We start from the raw sequence: 17,875 nt of genomic DNA, 5'->3' as shown, positions 1-17,875 counted from the left end.
CTTCCCAAATGTCAGTCACATCCTTTGTGTCTCCCTCGTAGTAAAACACTTCTCCCAAGCTTAAAAAACAAGTCATACCTAGAAATCCTGCAAAAATGCCAGTTTCCATGGCAACCAAAATAAGCAGACATGAAAAATGCCAAATGTAATCAATCAATGCCTTTGAATTTTCTTTGGGTTCTCTAGATTCCTTTAAGTGATGGACAAGAAGGCCAGTGTTTGTTTGTGTTTGTTTCTATCTTCAGACTGAAATATATTTTCCATACACCTGTATTTTCATTTTTTTTATTCATCTCCAGTCTACACACAAAATATCAGTGTTTATAATTTGAGAGAAATGACAGGATTACAGAGTGAAGCAATCTAATGCACCTGCCAAGAATTTGACAAAAATAACTTTATGTCATGAATATCTCCTCTTACATCTAGTAATGATATTACCTTACATTTCATAATACTTTACAGTTCAAGGTACTTTCCCATGCATTATCTAATTTAAACCTAAAAATAATCCTATTATGGCTAATTTTTAAGCATAATGAGAGATCCTCAAAAATTAGATAAAGCAATATTCTTAGATACAGCAGACTGTGAAATCAGAATGCAAACCTAGACTTCTGTATCCTTTGTCCATTTTTACTAGTTTTTTATTGTTCTCTGAAGAACTGCTAAAACTTCTCTTAGTAAGTTGCTACCTGACAGCCCTCTAGTCATGATACTGTTCCAAATACCTAATGTAAATAGATCCTGCTGAAACTGAGGATGACTAATATCCTATTACTGGAGCTAAAGTTAACTTTCCCAAGGTCCCAGATGCAAGGTAAATTATCAGAGTTCCAAAATCAGTGAAAAATAAGGTCTCTTTTTTCACAAAAACTGCATTATTAGAAGAGAAATCAGCACATTTTTTCTTTAGAGGGCAAAATAGTACATATTTTTGGCTTTGTGGGCCGGGCCCTCTGAGACTGCTTAATTATATTGTTGCATAAAAGCAGCTGTAGGCAATATGTAAATAGAAGAGCATTGGTATGTTTCAATAAAGCTTTATTCACAAAAATGGAGGCAGGAAATTATCTGTTCCATGGGCTATAGTTTGCCCACCCATGCTAGAAGATACTCACTTGACTTTATTCTAGAAAAATGGGGAGTAAGATTTATGTTGTCCTTACTGAGGCACTTAGAGAAATATCAAGCAGAGGACAGGCATTCTTAGATGTGAGGGGTATTTTTGTTTTATTGTTGTTCTACACAAGGAAGGGATGGATGCTGTATAAAACAGGGTTGTTCCAGGAAACCCTACAAGTCTGTGTTCTCTAAAATATACGACAGGACATATTATTCTTGCCTCTGATTAGAGGGCCAGATATGGAAACACATACCTTCTTTAATTGCACACACACTCTCAGGCTCCTTATTATGTATTGTGCTAGCAACTACTGAGTAGACAAAGATGAACAAGGTTCATTGGCAGCCTTCTAGCAGTTTGTAGTGTGGAATAGGAGCAGGAGAAGAGATAGTGAAGACAGACAAGCATGCAAAAAAAGCCAAACCATAGCATAAAGAAAAATGTGATAAGGGGCAGTAAGGCAGTATTAACAACGTACACAGAAAAGACATAGGCAGGAGAAATAAGGTTTGTCCTGGGTGCTCAGGGGTGGTATGACTGAAGAGGGTGACATCCAGCTGGCCATGAGGAATGAGAGAATCCCAAAGGAAGCTAAGGGAAGGAAGGTCAGGAAGAAGAAAACAGCCATATAGATACAGAGATTCAGGGCATGTACAGGGAAAAACATAATCCCCAGTGCCAGCTGTGTGAGACAGATGAGAAGTACAGTGAGAAGCAGAAATGGGAGCTGTAAGTCCATCCAAATCTGAGAGCCTGAAAGGTGGAGCTGAGGTGTTGGGACTTCATTCCACAACCTAAAGGAGGCCTGGGTGGTTTTTTAGCAAGGTGCATAAATCAGATCAGAACTAGGCTTTACTGGGGTGCCTTGCTGGTGCCCTTGGTTAAGCACCCAACTATTGGTTTCAGCTCAGGTAGTGATCTTGGCATGGTGAGATCCAGCCTAGAGTTGGGCTCAACAGTCTGTGTGGAAACTGCTTGGGACTCTCTCTCTTTGCCTCTCCCCACCATGCTTGTGCTCTCTCTCTCTCTCTCTCTCTCTCAAATAACTACATAAATCTTTAAAAAAAAAATAGAACTGTGTTTTACTAAGAGAAATATCACTATCAATGTAGGGAAAGCCTGCTTCATTCAACACACCAACAACCCTAGAGGAAAGCTGTCCATGTTATATTTATAATATTATATTTATAATATTTATAATATGATCCACAAATGCAAGCCATGTGTGTGATTTTTAAATTTCTTGTAACCACAATTATAAAATGTGAAGAAGTCATTGGTTTTAATAATATACTTTATTTAATCTAATTTATCTAAAGTATTATAATTTCCACATGTAATCAATATAAAAATCATTAATGAGATTTCTTACAATCTTTATCTTATACTAAGACTTCAAAATCTGGTGTGTATTTTCATTTAGAGCAAGTCTCAATTCAGGCTTGGGATATTCCAAATGCTCAGTGTAGCTAGTGATCATTGTATTGGGCCACACAGCTCTAGAGCATATGTAATAATAAGCATCCAGGAAGGGACCTTGGCCTGCACTATAGGCAAGATTAAAAGACAGTCATTTAAGGATTCTTGGCTATTTATTTTGCCAAGTTTCCTTGTGCCCTGAGTTCTTTTAGGATAACCAACGTGGTGCTAATTGTTGTGCCTTTAAGATAAAAATTCATAAATTGCCATGTGGACTTAGAAAATCCTGTTCTAGCCAAAGGTAGGTACTGTTAAGGTAAGTAAAACCTCATATGCTTTACATTTTTTTTTTTTTTGCTTTACATTTTAATTACAATAGTCTCAATAAGGAGTTTGAATCTTAATAATTTACAGCTGGAGAGGCTCTTCACCATTATTTCATGAAACCTTCCAATTTTACAAATGGCAGAGACCCAATTTCACTGAACCAGATATAACTCACAGGGCTGCCTAATTCTTCCCTTTTTCCAGGTTATTGTGTGTGTGTGTGTGTGAGAGAGAGAGAGAGAGAGAGAGGGAGAGAGAGAGAGGAGAGAGAGAGAGAGCCAGAGTGAGTGTGTGATTCTCTGGGTACAGGACAGGATCCGAGAAACAAAGACAGGCAGCAGAGACAAGGAGAGGGGTGGGAGACAGTAGTAAAGAACATTTGCTAAGAGGCTTTTCCAAGCTACAGATGCCAGGACCCCACCCTGATCTACTGAATCAGAGCCAGACTCACAACCAGATTAAGGTAGTGCCATGACTAAGCTATAAGGAGACCTGCATTATCATTGGGAATGAAACAAAACAGAGATTTTGTTTAACCAAAATATCTAAAACGTTTAAAAGTTGGAAGGAATACTTTATTAAACTGCTTGGAGGGTTAGTTGCAGGGGTGGGGGAGCAGGAGAGGGAGCTGAGTGGGACAGGGAAGGGACATTGTGGAGCATGCAGAACTTAACAGCCACCAGACCCCTTTAATAGAAAGATGGCCCAGTGAACTGCGGTGTTTTGGGCTGATACGTGTGTACGCATCATGTCTGGGAGTACAACTAAGTTGCCATAGAAAGAAAGGTGAGGTTGAAGATGTATCAACCGGCTTCATTTCCCCCATTATAGCAGCCAAAAAAGAAGGGGGAAAAGGAGGGCAATATTTTATAATAATCTCTTTGGGCCCCATTTATCAGCTTGCACCTAGCCAGGGATGTGTAGTCTAAAAAGCTCTGCAGGTGATCTGTTTGAACTTCTCCCCACCAAGGTGAAAACCGTTATAGCACTGTGTCCTCATTTTAATGTGCATACGATCACCTGGGGACTTGTTAAAATGCGCGTCCTGATTGTAGGCCTGGGAAGGAGCCCCGGATTGTGCATTGCTGACAAGCTTCCGGGCCATGCCTGTGATGGTTGTCTGCAGACCGCAAATGGAATAGTAAGGCCCCAGACATCAGATCCCGTGTGCACCAAGCAGTAGGAGCACCCCCACCTATGTCCTCCTTTCCCACACTGCCAGCTGAGAGGCTCGTGGCTCTCTTCCCTCCGAGCACACAGTGCTGAGTTGGAAGACATGAGGAAGTAGGGGAGCCCAGGGCTCTGAGCTAGACACCCTGCTTAGGAGCACACCTGGCCTTGGAGGCTCATCGCGTTCATGCTTTCGCCTCTCTGCCTTTAGGTGTCTAAGCTTGAAAGAGAGAAGACTCAAGAAGCCAAGAGGATCCGGGAGCTGGAGCAGCGCAAGCACACGGTCCTGGTGACAGAACTCAAAGCCAAGCTCCATGAGGAGAAGATGAAGGAGCTGCAGGCCGTGAGGGAGAATCTCATCAAGCAGCATGAGCAAGAAATGTCCAGGACGGTGAAGCTGCGGGATGGAGAGATCCAGAGGCTCAAGTCGGCTCTGTGTGCCCTCCGGGACGGCAGCAGTGACAAAGTAAGGACAGCGCTCACCATTGAGGCCCGGGAGGAGGCCCGGAAACTGTTTGACGCCGAGCGCCTTAAGCTCCTACAGGAGATCGCGGACCTGAAAACTGCCAAGAAGCAGGTGGACGAGGCTCTAAGCAATATGATCCAAGCGGACAAAATCAAGGCTGGGGACCTTAGGAGCGAGCATCAGTCCCACCAGGAAGCCATCTCGAAGATCAAGTGGGAGTCCGAGCGGGATATTCGGAGGCTGGTTAGTAACCCAGGGCGGCCGGCGGCCCACAGCCATTCCCTTTCCAGGTTTCAGGGCGCCACGGGTGTGCCTCTTCTGGGGTCTCTCACGAGTGGATTATAAACGGTGCCCACCTCCTGGCTAGCCCTCCGTCCAAAATACACGGTCGGTCCACAGGTAGATGGGTAGATGGGTAAGCAGGTAGATACGCTCCAGCCAAAATCGAAATTGTTAAGCGTAGAAGACATTGGAATCACCTTTCTTCTTAAAAACGGTTTATTCCAGCCTCACATTTATATGGAGAGTATCTATTCAGTGACTCCTGTTTACTTGAATGTCTATAAGAATATTCTAAATTATGAACTCTTCTAAAATCAACATGTTTTGTGGGCTTTCCAATTATAAAATGTTCCTGGCATTTCACAGGGATGGGGAAGCTTCTGTGGCTTTCAAGGTATCTGGAAGTGGCGGCCGCTGAGAGCATCCTGAATGATTCACCTGTCTGCTTTCCAGGAACTGTGTCTGAAAGCAAGAAATAGAGCTATAAGATCCCTAGTCATTTTAAAAATAGATTGGCTTTCTCAAAATAAACAAGGGCCATTCAAAACAGTGGCCGTTATAAATTTTAAACTAAACGTCATTCCTAAGTAGTTTATTTGCTATTGCCAATTTCCAAGACTTAACTTCAGTCCTGTAGAGTTGGATCTTTCTATTTAATACGTATGACCAAAAGCCACATTGGTCTCTAACCATACCTGCCAGTGAAACAAATACAATTATTGTGTGAAAGCCATATTGTCCTAGATTGACCATTTAAGAAGAAACATTTACGTGCATCTATACTCATTTGTTATATTTTATCAAATCGTTATGTCTTATCAAATTACTCTTCACCTGTTAGAAAGCACTTTATGCTTCTCTAACAATAATATTTTCTGGGCACCTGGCTGGCTCAGTTGGTGGAGCATGTGACTCTCAATCTCAGGGTTGTGAGTTCAAGCCCCACATCGGGGGCAGAGAATACTTCAAAATAAAATATTTAAAAATAATAAGAATAGTAACAATATTTTCTTAGGAAAACTACTTTCCTTTTGCGTCTGCCTATCCTAAGCAATTATTTTTTAAGAACTCCAATTATATTCCTTGAACCATATCTCTGAGATTTTGATTTTAAGTAAAAGTGGTTACCATAGAACATTTTAAAAAGCTAAACGTGTCGTTTTCTTTGTACTGCAATACAGTGTGACCCTAAAATGTTGCCTTTTCCACACTTTCCAAAATCTTTGTCTGCAATTCATTCTATTTCCCTGGTTGACAATAAAAACCAAACACAGTGCAGAAATATTGGTCTCTGCCCTGCCTTTGGTTTTTGAAATGACAACAGCTGATGAAGAAAGAACCAGGACCACCAACTCTGGAGTCAGCAGGTAGGTAAATGAAAAGGATGTTGTATGTCAAATATTTGTGTTTGTTGATGGTTTTCGATACAAAATCTGCAAGTATATCCCCTTCTTGATCTGTAGTTTCTTTCTGTGACTTGCTTTTACCAGCATACTGCTGAAGGAGACATGCAGTCTCTCTTAGTAACGATGTAAAATCTGACCTACACTAAGAGTGGTTAAAAAACTAGGTGCAAACAGAATGACATAGGAAGTTTTTTCAGTAGTACAGATGCACTTGTCTTCAGTTTTTTTCTTCTTGTCCTGTCACTACCCCCACACCCAAGCTCCATTTTTGAAACTGGAAGGGAGAGAAGTGAAAGCCACTCTGTTTAGAAAATTTCCCCAGGGAATTCTAGTAAGGCACCCCTTCCCATCTAAGGACTAGAACTTTGGAAGATTTTCAGTATTCTGAAACCAGAGTCCATGCTTACAACCACTACACAACAGAAAATCATCAATACTGATTACTGGATATTCTACAGAAAACTAGTTTGGAAGATGCTGGAGATATAAGTATAATGTTGGGAACAGTATTGCGGAGTCTATTAGAATGGGCTCTGGAATCAAAAGATTGAATTTAAAATCTGGCTTCATCACCTATTTGCCATAAGATTATGACAAAGTTTTCAACCCCTTAGGTCCTCGGTTATGGTCTGTAAAGTGGTGATAACAGAACTTGTGTAATAGGATTGTTATCAAAGGAGATAGGATGTAAACCTCTGAGGATAGTGCCTTGACTGTAAAAAAAAAATTAATAACTTTTAGTTATGATGATGGTGATGATGAAGATGATTATATGGACAGTAACAGAGTAATTTCCAACAAGTTCATTTAGGTGGGGTACGTCAGAACCCACTAGGAGCATGGAGGTAACCCACTAGGAGCCACGGTAAACTGTGAATGACATCATAGATGACAGCTCTAACATATGAATGTACTACCTGGTTAGGAATAACACTGGGTTCAAATCTTCTACAAGGAGGTAAAAAGTAAAGACAGTGCTTTCATTCCTAAATTGACAGGACAGTGTTTGACTACTCACCATGTTATCAGATGATATCTCAGAACCATGCAGAATTTAGCCCCACATCCTTCCAAAATTGATGTAATCCTGTGTAATGTAATCCTGTAATCAAGAGGCAGTAGCTCTCAGATACTTACCTGTGGAAAAATGGGACTATGCGGCAATTTTTGTTATAAATATATACATAGGTATATTTATATAAGGAACACAGCAAAGAAAGATTTACACAAAGTAAATTTGTTATAAATAACGAGACATTTTTGTTAAAAGAACTCTAGAATATCATTTGTATTAAATGTCTCTGTCCTGTCGCCATTTTGAATATTCTTATGAACTATAATGAAATGAGAAGAAAGATTTTGCCTCATCGTTATGCTCTCCTCAGAAATTGTTTACAGACATTAAGTTCACTAGCCTTCACCAGGGATGGCAAAATTTTTTCAGCCCCAGTGAAACTGATCAGTTGGTATTCAATGCTTATGGCAGATAAGCATTAACAGATAATTCTGAGACCATGCCAAGGTTTAACAGAGGTGAATGTTGAGACCAAGAAATATGTCCCACAGATGAAGGCAGGAAACAGTGGCTAATAATACCACGTGTTTCACATTCCTCTTCTTGTTCCATCCAACCAGTTTTCTGACAATGATGATAAAATGGTTGCCTTAGCTTTTTGCTCTGAAATATGGAAAGGAATGGGAAGATCCACATAACATGAACCATGTTCCAAGTTCATTCCTGAATTCACTCCACATTCACACCTGAATGCAAACATATTGGCCTTAATAACTGACAAGGCTTCTGAAAAGTCTGCAGCTTTGTCAGTAAAAAGTGACCAATTCATAGTGGCTCCTGCTGTTTAAAGTGATCTTAAAGGCTACTCCTCCAAACAGGAGGAAACATGAAAAATTGTCCCAGGAAACACTGTCATGGAATATCAAGTATGTCTTTATTAACTCGAATGATCCATTTTATTTTATTTTTAAAATGACCCATTTTAAAGTTAAATTTACCTTTGTAAATCCAACCAACCTAGACCACTTCAAACAATATATTGAACTAAAGTTTCTACCCAAGGTGTACCAGAGAGAAAAGGTTATTCTCCTTGATACCTGATGATCCTAGGATAGCCTTTCATTGCACAATGTTGCCTTGTCATAAATTCAGCATACCTGTCATGGTCATAATTTTTTTCCATAACAGTCAGCGGAAAGAAATTAAACTCATACCATTGTAAAAATGCGTTTTTTTACAGCATTGTTAAATAAAATGTCCTGGGTGTCATTTAATTCAGATGGATGAGATTAAAGCCAAGGACAGGATCATCTTTTCCCTGGAAAAGGAACTGGAGACTCAAACTGGCTATGTACAGAAACTCCAGCTGCAGAAGGAAGCTTTGGATGAACAGCTCTTTCTGGTCAAGGAGGCCGAGTGTAACATGAGCAGTCCGAAACGAGAAATTCCAGGAAGAGCAGGAGACGGCTCTGAGCACTGCGGCAGTCCTGTAAGTCTGTCCGAGCTGAAGTGAAGAACTCAAGAGTCATCTTTTATTTAGCTCCCAAGTTTTACTTTTCACTTAAGCTCTTTTCCTGTTTACTGCAGAGAAATCAATTGTACCTCCTACTATAAAACCAGCTAGTATCTTGGGAACAGGGTTTTCTAAACTCATAGACAACAAAGTGGTCTGCACTGCATTAGCTGATCACAAGAGAATTACAGGTCTTTTTAAATCTTTCATAGAATTTTTCTACCCATGTGATACCTATCCAAACTTCAGCCTATTATAAGAGTCATAAATTAGATGAAACTACTTTGCCTCTTGCCAAGACTAGCGATTTTCCCTTGTGTGAACCATTGGTTTTGAAATTGGCAAAGACAGTTGTCATCTACAGGGGTCAAAATGTATAACTATATAAAAAACCAAACCACTTAAATCATCATCTGAAAGCTTCTAGTCTGATTGAACTTGCCACTTATTACCTTGGATTTTCATTATTTTATATGAGAAATTATTTTCAGAACTGCAACCATAGAAATCAGCTTGTATGTAGTTGACTTTCATAACATACCTTTCAAATTATGTAGCTGCTAAAAAGATGAAAATGTATTATTTAGCAACAGAGATAGGTTCCAAAGTAGTACTTAGAACCGAGTAATGAATAATTTATGAATTGGTATTCAGGATATATATATCCCCGTAGGTGGCAGAACCAGGATTTAGCAGATGTATGTTTTAGTTCTATCACTGACATTTACCTGCAATGCAGCAAAATTATCAAGAGAATGAGCTCTAGGGTCAGACTACTTAGTTCAAATTCTGGACTGCCACTTACTGTATGACCTTAAGCAAATCCTTTTACTGCTCAGAGTTTCCTCATCTGTAAAAGAGAGGCAGTATTGATACTCTGTAAGGCTGTTCGAGGTCTACAAGAGATGGTCTGTAAAATATTGAGCACAGTGTCTGGTTCATAGTTACCATTCAATAGATATTAATTAAGGATCTATTGAAAGTAGCCACAAGACCTTGAACGAGTTATGACCTCCCTGAATCTTCCCCTGAATCCTGCCTCTAGGATTTTATGAATCGGGAGATAAAATGTGTGGGGAACTGCTTTGTCAACAGTACAGCACTATAAATAAATAAATAAATAAATAAATAAATAAATAAATAAAATAAATAAATAAATAAATAAATAAATAAATATTTTAAAAAACAGTACAGCACTATCAAAATGTAAGATGATAATGGAATGCAAGTGTATAATGGTCCTGTGGACTCTAGAGCATAGAATTAATCCATGAGTCCCAAGTGTAAAGTGACCCATGGTAATTATGCCAGTGGGGAAGCCAGTAGCTCTGGGCAAAATGTACCAGCAATGGCTATCTTATAAGCTACTGCCTTTTATGCATGAAGGTAATGCACCAACCTTCTCACACTGACTTTTTTCTCCAGGAGTATGCAGGAATTTTCAAAACCCAGCCCTACCTTCTACTCTTTGGCTAAGCGTGATAGGACATCTGTCTTAGCTGTGGAAAGCAATGTGCAGCCTTGACTTAAGAGATGCTCCCCGAACCTATTGTAATCATGACATGCATGACCTTGATCTCATAGCTCACAGATCTGATAGGCCCATCCAGCCATCTACCACTCTACCCGCCAAGAGTCAGGGCTCCAGAGAGTATCTGCCACATGGAATTCATTTGCATTTTCAACCAGGCCTGGTCTTCAACCCAAGTAGCGAATATTAAGGGTTAGAAGAGGGTTAATATTTACTTTCATCTGAATATGGAACATTTTACTCTCACCTTATAAGTCAGATGAAAGGAACCAAGTCTCTTACTTTTATGAGTGGAATTCCAAAACTTTGTAAGAAGTGTTAATTGAAGAAATACCCATTTTACTTCTCATGTGTAGGATTTGAGAAGAAATCAAAAGAGAATAGCTGAATTGAATGCCACTATAAGAAAATTAGAAGATAGGAACACCCTGCTTGGAGATGAACGAAACGAACTGGTGAGTTTGGACCAGAATTATTTATTTTTTTGTTTTGTTAAGGGTTTTCTTTTAAAAAGTAGATATGATGTTGTAGAAGTATAATAAAGAAAAGTGCTTTTACAAATAATAAAAGTCCAGTTTAATAAATACACCCAAAGTGATACACCCAATAACCACCACCCAGATGAGTACCTGGAAGATTACCAGCACCTCAGAGCCTCCCATTCTTGTGATGACTGCCAGTCACATACTTCTAGGTTTAATCACTGTACTGAATTCTATCACTATAGATGTCTGTCACCATTTTTAAAATGTTTTATAAATGGCATCATACACTAATTACTCTTCTGTGTCTGGCTTTTTTGCCCAGCATTACATTTTGTGAAAGTCATTCATTGTATTATAAGTATCATTCATTCATTTCCTTACTCTGTTTGTATTCACTTAATACACCTCAGTATTCTTCGGTTATTAATGGACATTTATATTGTTTTTTAATGGTTTTGTTTGTTTGTTTTTTAATGGTTTTAATGTTAGTGGTACTGACACTGACATTCTGCTGAGAACCTACCATGGAGCAGAATGATTGAGTTGTGGTGTATGTGTGTGGTCAGCTTCAGTAGTGGTTGCCGGGTTTCCAGTTGTTAGAATTGTTACATTCCCACCACCAGCATGTGAGACTTTTGCCAACATGCACTGATCGTTGATCATATTAGTCATTATGGTGGGTGTGAGTGATATTCTTATTGTAGGATTTAATTTTTACTTTCCTTAATAATGAGGTTGAGTGGCTTTTCTTTTTTTTTGTTTGTTTGTTTGTTTGTTTTTGTTTTTTGTTTTTTGTTTTTTTTGTTTTGTTTTGTTTTGTTTTGTTTTGTTTTTGAGTGGCTTTTCAAATATCTTTTGACTTTTTGGGTGTCCTTATATGATTTGCTCTTTGTCTTTGTAAAATTTTCCTTTGTGCTGCCTTTATTATTTTTATTAATATTAGGAATTCTTTATATCATTTTTGGGCATTTGTATTTAAAATATTCTGTTCTGGGGATCCCTGGGTGGCTCAGCGGTTTAACACCTGTCTTTGGCCTAAGGCGTGATCCTGGAGTCCTGGGATCAAGTCCTGCATCGGGCTCCCTGCATGGAGCCTACTTCTCCCTCTGCCTGTGTCTCTGCCTCTCTCTCTGTCTCTCATGAATAAATAAAGTTTAAAAAATAAAATTAATTAATTAATTAATTAATTAAAATAAAATAAAATATTCTGTTCTGGGGGCCGCCTGAGTGGTGCAGTTATGAAACTGACTCTTGGTTTCCACTCAGGTCATGATCTCAGGGTCCATGATACAGCCCCCCTGTTGGACTCCATGCTCAATGAGGAATCTGCTTAAGTTTCACTCTCCCTCTCCCATTGCTCTTCCTCCCTCCTTGTTTGCACATGCTCTCTCTCTCTCTCACTAAAATAAACAAATCTTTAAAAAAAAATCCTGCTCTGTGCCTTACATTTTACCTTCTTACTGGTTGCTCTTGGTACAAAAAAGTTATTTTCAGCCTTTCCTGTTTTCCAAATATATGCATTTTAGATCATAAATGTCTCTAAACATGACTAGTTTCATCCCATGTTTTTTTAAGTCATAATGTATTGTTCTTTAGTTCAAAATATTTTATAATGTATGATTTCTTGTTTAACCGTTGGGTACCTTAGCACTGTAAGGCTTAAGTTCCAAACATTTGAAGATTTTTGAGTTAACTTTCTGTTACTGATTTCTACCTTAATTCCACTATATTCAGGGAATATACTTTGTATTATTTTTTTTTAAGTTGAAGTGCCCTTGACACACAATGTTACATTACTCAGGCATACTTTATATCATTTTATTCTTTAAAATATGTTGAGATTTGCTTTATGATGGTAGCATATTGTCAATTTTAGAAATGGTCCATGTTCCCATGAAAAGGAGGTATACTCTGTAATCATAGCGTGTATTTTGAGTCAATTTCATTAATAGTCTTGTTTATTTTTTTAATAGTCTTGTTTAAAATCTCCTATATCTTTATAATGTTTTTGTATGCTTCTCCTAACAGATTTGTCCATATCTATTCTTAGTTCAGTCGAGTTTGCTTTATATATATTTGAAGTTATGTTACTAGGTACATCTAAATTAAGATTTGTTAAGTGTTTGCATCATTAGTTTTTTTTAATCTTTAGTAATACTTCTTGACTTAAAATCTTGGTCTGATGTTAGTTGCACCATATTTTTTTCTTTTGGTGGTTCCATGAATGTCTATATTGACCTTCACACTTTCTCAATAGTATTTAAGCTATATCTTTTAAAAGGAACAGTTTTTTTGTACTTTGGATCTATGGCTACTAATGTATAATAGAATTACCGATATTTGCTTTTAGTTGTGTTTTCCTGTGTCTTTCATAAATAGCATCTACTAAGTAAATTTAACTGTTTAAAACTCTTGTCATTGACCTTCAGAAAAGAGACAAAGTTTAGGGGCGCCTGGGTGGCTCAGTCAGTTAAGTGTCTGCCTTCAGCTCAGGTCATGATCCCAGGATCTTAGGATAGAGCCCTGTGTGTGTCGGGCTCCCTGCTCAGCAGAGACTCTGCTTCTCCATTTCCCTCTTCCCCAACTTGTGCTCTCTCTTCTCTCTCAAATAAATGAATAAATAAAATCTTTAAAAAGGAGAGAGACAAAGTTTAAAATAATGAACCTAGTGGAATAATTTGTTTGTCCTTGTATGTGCTTAATATCTAATATGAAAAAAAATATATCTAATATGATTTCTTCAGATACTGAAACTCAAATCTGAGGATTAAATGAGGTTATGAAAAATTTTGGCCTTTGATATAAAATGAGTTTTCAAACGACAGTTAAGATACAGTTGGGGAGGGACGCCTGGGTGGCTCAGAGCACCTGCCTTTGTCTCAGGTCGTGATCCTGGGATCCGGGATCAGTCCTGCATCGGCGTCTGTGCAGGTCTGCTTCTCCCTCTGCCTGTGTCTCTGCCTCTCTCTCTTAGTCTGTGTCTCTCATGAATAAATAAATAAATCTTTTTTTAAAAAAAGAGTATATTTTTAAAAAAAAGATACAGTTGGGGAGTACTGTTTTAGAATCTCACAAGCAGCTGTTTCAAATATTTATAGGTAGCTAAGTCTCCTACCCCAGCACTTCCTAAAACATTAGATTCTCAAAAATAGGAATGAGTACTTTAAACAGTCTTGTCAGATGGTTCTGTAACACCCCACCACTTCCCTTGCTTCAGTACCCCTCCCCCAATACATACTCATTCAGAAATATTAGTATAAAATCACTGAAATAAGCATGGGAACTTTAACATGGAAATCCATTGTGTATAGAGGGACCATAAGATACGTCATCCAAATGAGAGTTTTGAGAGTAAAAGAGGGGATTATTAACGATTACCCGGCATTCTTATGAAGACGGCATTCATAAAATTAGACCAATGGTTCTCAGCTAGAGGCAATTTTGGCAGTGATTGTCACAACTACGAGAATGTTACCAGCATCTAGTGGGTAGAGACCAGGGATGCTGCTAAACATTCTATAATACCCAGGACATCTTCTTTTTTTTTTAAATAATAAATTTATTTTTTATTGGTGTTCAATTTGCCAACATACAGAATAACACCCAGTGCTCATCCCATCAAGTGCCCCCCTCAGTGCCCATCACCCATTCACCCCCACCCCCGCCCTCCTCCCCTTCCACCACCCCTAGTTCATTTCCCAGAGTCAGGAGTCTTTATGTTCTGTCTCCCTTCCTGATATTTCCTACCCATTTCTTCTCCCTTCCCTTCTAATCCTTTTCACTATTATTTATATTCCCCAAATGAATGAGAACATATAATGTTTGTCCTTCTCCAATTGACTTATTTCACTCAGCATAATACCCTCCAGTTCCATCCACGTTGAAGCAAATGGTGGTTATTTGTCGTTTCTAATGGCTGAGTAATATTCCATTGTATACATAAACCACATATTCTTTATCCATTCATCTTTCGATGGACACCGAGACTCCTTCCACAGTTTGGCTATTGTGGACATTGCTGCTAGAAACATCGGGGTGCAGGTGTCCCATTTCGGCGTTTCATTGCATCTGTATCTTTGGGGTAAATCCCCAACAATGCAACTCAAAGAGTTAAAAATAGACCTGCCCTATGACCCAGGACACCTTCTCATGACAAAAAATATCTAGTCCAAGGGCACCTAGGTGGCTCAGTGGTTGAGTGTCTGCTTTTGGCTCAGATTGTGATCCCAGGGTCCTGGAATCAAGTCTCACATACAACCCCCCACAGGGAGCCTGCTGCTCCCTCTGCCTGTGTTTTTGCCTCTCTGTCTGTGTCTCTCATGAATAAATGAATAAAATCTTTAAGAAAAAAACAATCTAGCCCAAAATGCCTAGAGTGTAGAGGTTGAGAACACTGCCTTAATCTAACTGGCAAACCAGAGTATGGTCATTCTTAATTATGGGTGGATAAGAATGTAATCATACTTTTCCTAGGCTCAGTGAGAATTAAGTGTTCTTAAACACAAATGTCAGTAGAGTTTTGAGAGTATATTAATTTTCTCAATCACATTTTCTTAAAAATAAACATCCTTGGGACCCTTGGCTGGCTTAGTCAGAAGAGGATGGGACTCTTGCTCTCAGAGTTGTGGGTTTGAGCCCCACGTTAGATGTAGAGATTACCAAAAAACAAAAAAAATCTTAAATAAATAAAAATAAGCAGGCTTAGTATGGTATCAGGAGTCTTAGCAACATCTCTCACAAGAAGAACAGGCTTTGATGACAACCAGGCTTGGCTTTCGGTCCTGGTCATACTCTCTAGTGACTTGTGATTCTTATGAGTTACTTTATCTCTCTGAGCCAGTGAGGGGTCATTGCAGGCCTGGGGAGAGGGATGAGCAGCATGAGATTGGGACTGAGCATAGCAGGGTACCCAGCATTTCCAAATGCAGAACCTTAGCAGCACCTCCTTGAATGTAATACTTGATACAGAGTTGTGAATGCTATGATGAAAAACAATTAGGGGAAACCGAAAACAAAGCAGTCAGGTTGTTAAATGAAGAGTGGAAATGGTCAGTTCTGAGGTACCTGGGTGGCTCAGCGGTTGAGTGTCTGCCTTTGGCTCAGGTCATGATCCCAAGGTCCTGGGATGGAGTCACGCATCAGGCTCCCTGCATGGAGCCTGCTTCTCCCTCTGCCTGTGTCTCTGCCTCTCTCTCTCTCTCTCTCTCTCTCTCTCACTCACTGTCTCTCTGTCTTCCATGAATAAATAAAATCTTAAAAAAAAAAGAAAAGAAAAAGAGTCAGTTCTGAGACACATAGTGAAGCAGACCACGGTGACTTCCAATGGGCTTTCACCCCTTCTGCCCCCACATCCACTCCAGCACAAGAGACAAATTATAACTTGTGTCTTCCCAGTTAAAACGTGTGCGGGAAACCGAGAAACAATGTAAGCCTCTTCTGGAAAGGAACAAGTGCCTCGCCAAGAGAAACGATGAACTGATGGTGTCTTTGCAGCGCATGGAAGAGAAGCTAAAAGCCGTTACCAAGGAAAATTCAGAAATGGTGTGTATCACAGACTCTGCAAAGCTGCAGCTTCCTTCTTTATATTACTCCAATAACCTGATTTGTTGTTCTTTCTCAGTTTGTTTTTAAAATACAATGCTATTCTTGAAAGTTTGGTTTTTTTCCTGTGTAAGCAAGGAATCTTAAAGGAAAAAAAGCAAGAGAAGGTTGCTGGCTCTGAATTTTAAGGGGTTTCTAAATTTGCAGAATGGTAGGAGTGCTTCCAGGAATCTGCACACTTTCTAAAATCTCCCCAGTAGAGAAGGCAAACTTTCAACATAGCTCCTCAGCCACAGAAACTTCCTTCCAAGAATGTCACTAACATGCTCTTTATAGAACTGTACAATGGGCATCTCTCATCTTCTGAAACATTGCATAACAGTCGAGAAATAGATGCCATCATATGTATGGTACAAGCAATAAGGTCATATGCTCCTTAACAGAGATCTTCAGACATCCCCAATGAATTTGACTTATAGCAAATAAAATATATTTGAGGGTTTTGGTTGGTGTGTATGTGAAGCTGAGCAATTTTCAAATTTAGCTGGAGCCTTATAAAGTTTCTATAAGTATTTTATGTTAACTGCTCAAGTTTGGGATTTTTAAATTCTGTACCTATACTTTCTTCTTTTCCAATCCAGAGAGAAAAAATAACATCCCACCCACCCCTAAAGAAATTAAAATCTCTGAATGACCTCGATCAAGCTAATGAAGAACAAGAGACAGAGTTTTTAAAACTTCAAGTCATTGAGCAGCAGAACATTATTGATGAGCTCACAAGGGTAGGTCTTGATCAATCTATAAACTCTAAGCCGTTCCCAAGCACAAGTAGCCAAGAAATCAACATACACTGGAAGCACTTAATAATTTCAATTTGGCCTCAAAGGCCCAAGTTTATATATTCAATATATAAGTTGAAGAGTCTCTGTTTTATACATTTTCAATTATAATCCTTTGTTAACTAATTTAATAACAAATAGTGGCTATACAGTACCCTACAAGAACTTTCAAATGCATCATTAGGTGAATAGGTAGGTAATATGGGTATACCTTATAATTGCCTTCCAGTATCAAGATTCTGAGGCTCAGAAATTAAATATTTGGCCAATAAAAACAGGACCATATGCCTCTTATTTCCCACCATTTATTTAAGTTTTTTATTTCCCACCATTTAATTTAGTGTCTAGCACATTGGTTCAGTTTAATGAACAGTATCATCATAATTATATGACAGAGTGGAAATTTCAGGCTCAATCTTCTGACCATGACTTCAGTACCTGTAGAGCAGTTATTACTCACATTTGCATCAGTTAAGGCCTGTTTTATCAACTGCAGTGGCCTAAGACCTTCAGATGCTTTTGGGTTTCCTCTTTGCCTCTGTCTTTTTTCCATGACTATTATCTCTGGTTGTTTTCACTTTAGGACCAAACCAAATGCTGGAGAGTTGAGGAGCTAGCAATGGGGGTAGGGGGTTGGGTTGGTTAGACAATGTCTCCAGAGTAGAGTAATAAGCAAGATGATTTACTGCTATTGAGGAGAGAAAAGATGATAACTTCTGTTTATAACTATTTGTGGTTTATCCTTTTAAAATCGT

At 38.8% G+C, this 17,875-nt stretch overlaps 1 protein-coding gene across 7 annotated transcripts in view; it reads left to right on the top strand.

The window, feature by feature from the left end:
- JAKMIP2 (janus kinase and microtubule interacting protein 2) overlaps positions 1-17,875 on the top strand; it is a 176,400-nt gene that overhangs the window by 107,295 nt on the left and 51,230 nt on the right. For all 7 annotated transcript variants that reach the window (XR_005989628.1, XM_041768252.1, XM_041768253.1 and 4 more), the window contains 5 exons: positions 4,254-4,751; positions 8,491-8,700; positions 10,612-10,710; positions 16,135-16,281; positions 16,923-17,063. Coding sequence is in view for 6 of the 7 variants with exons in the window: in XM_041768252.1 (XP_041624186.1) it covers positions 4,254-4,751; positions 8,491-8,700; positions 10,612-10,710; positions 16,135-16,281; positions 16,923-17,063 (1,095 nt within the window). In the remaining variant the exon portion in view is untranslated. The remainder of the gene's footprint in view (positions 1-4,253; positions 4,752-8,490; positions 8,701-10,611; positions 10,711-16,134; positions 16,282-16,922; positions 17,064-17,875) is intronic.

Source organism: Vulpes lagopus, chromosome 8 (assembly GCF_018345385.1).
Source record: "Vulpes lagopus strain Blue_001 chromosome 8, ASM1834538v1, whole genome shotgun sequence".
Taxonomy (NCBI): domain Eukaryota; kingdom Metazoa; phylum Chordata; class Mammalia; order Carnivora; family Canidae; genus Vulpes; species Vulpes lagopus.
Note: the sequence above shows the minus strand (reverse complement) of the source record. Positions and strands in the feature narration are given on the sequence as shown.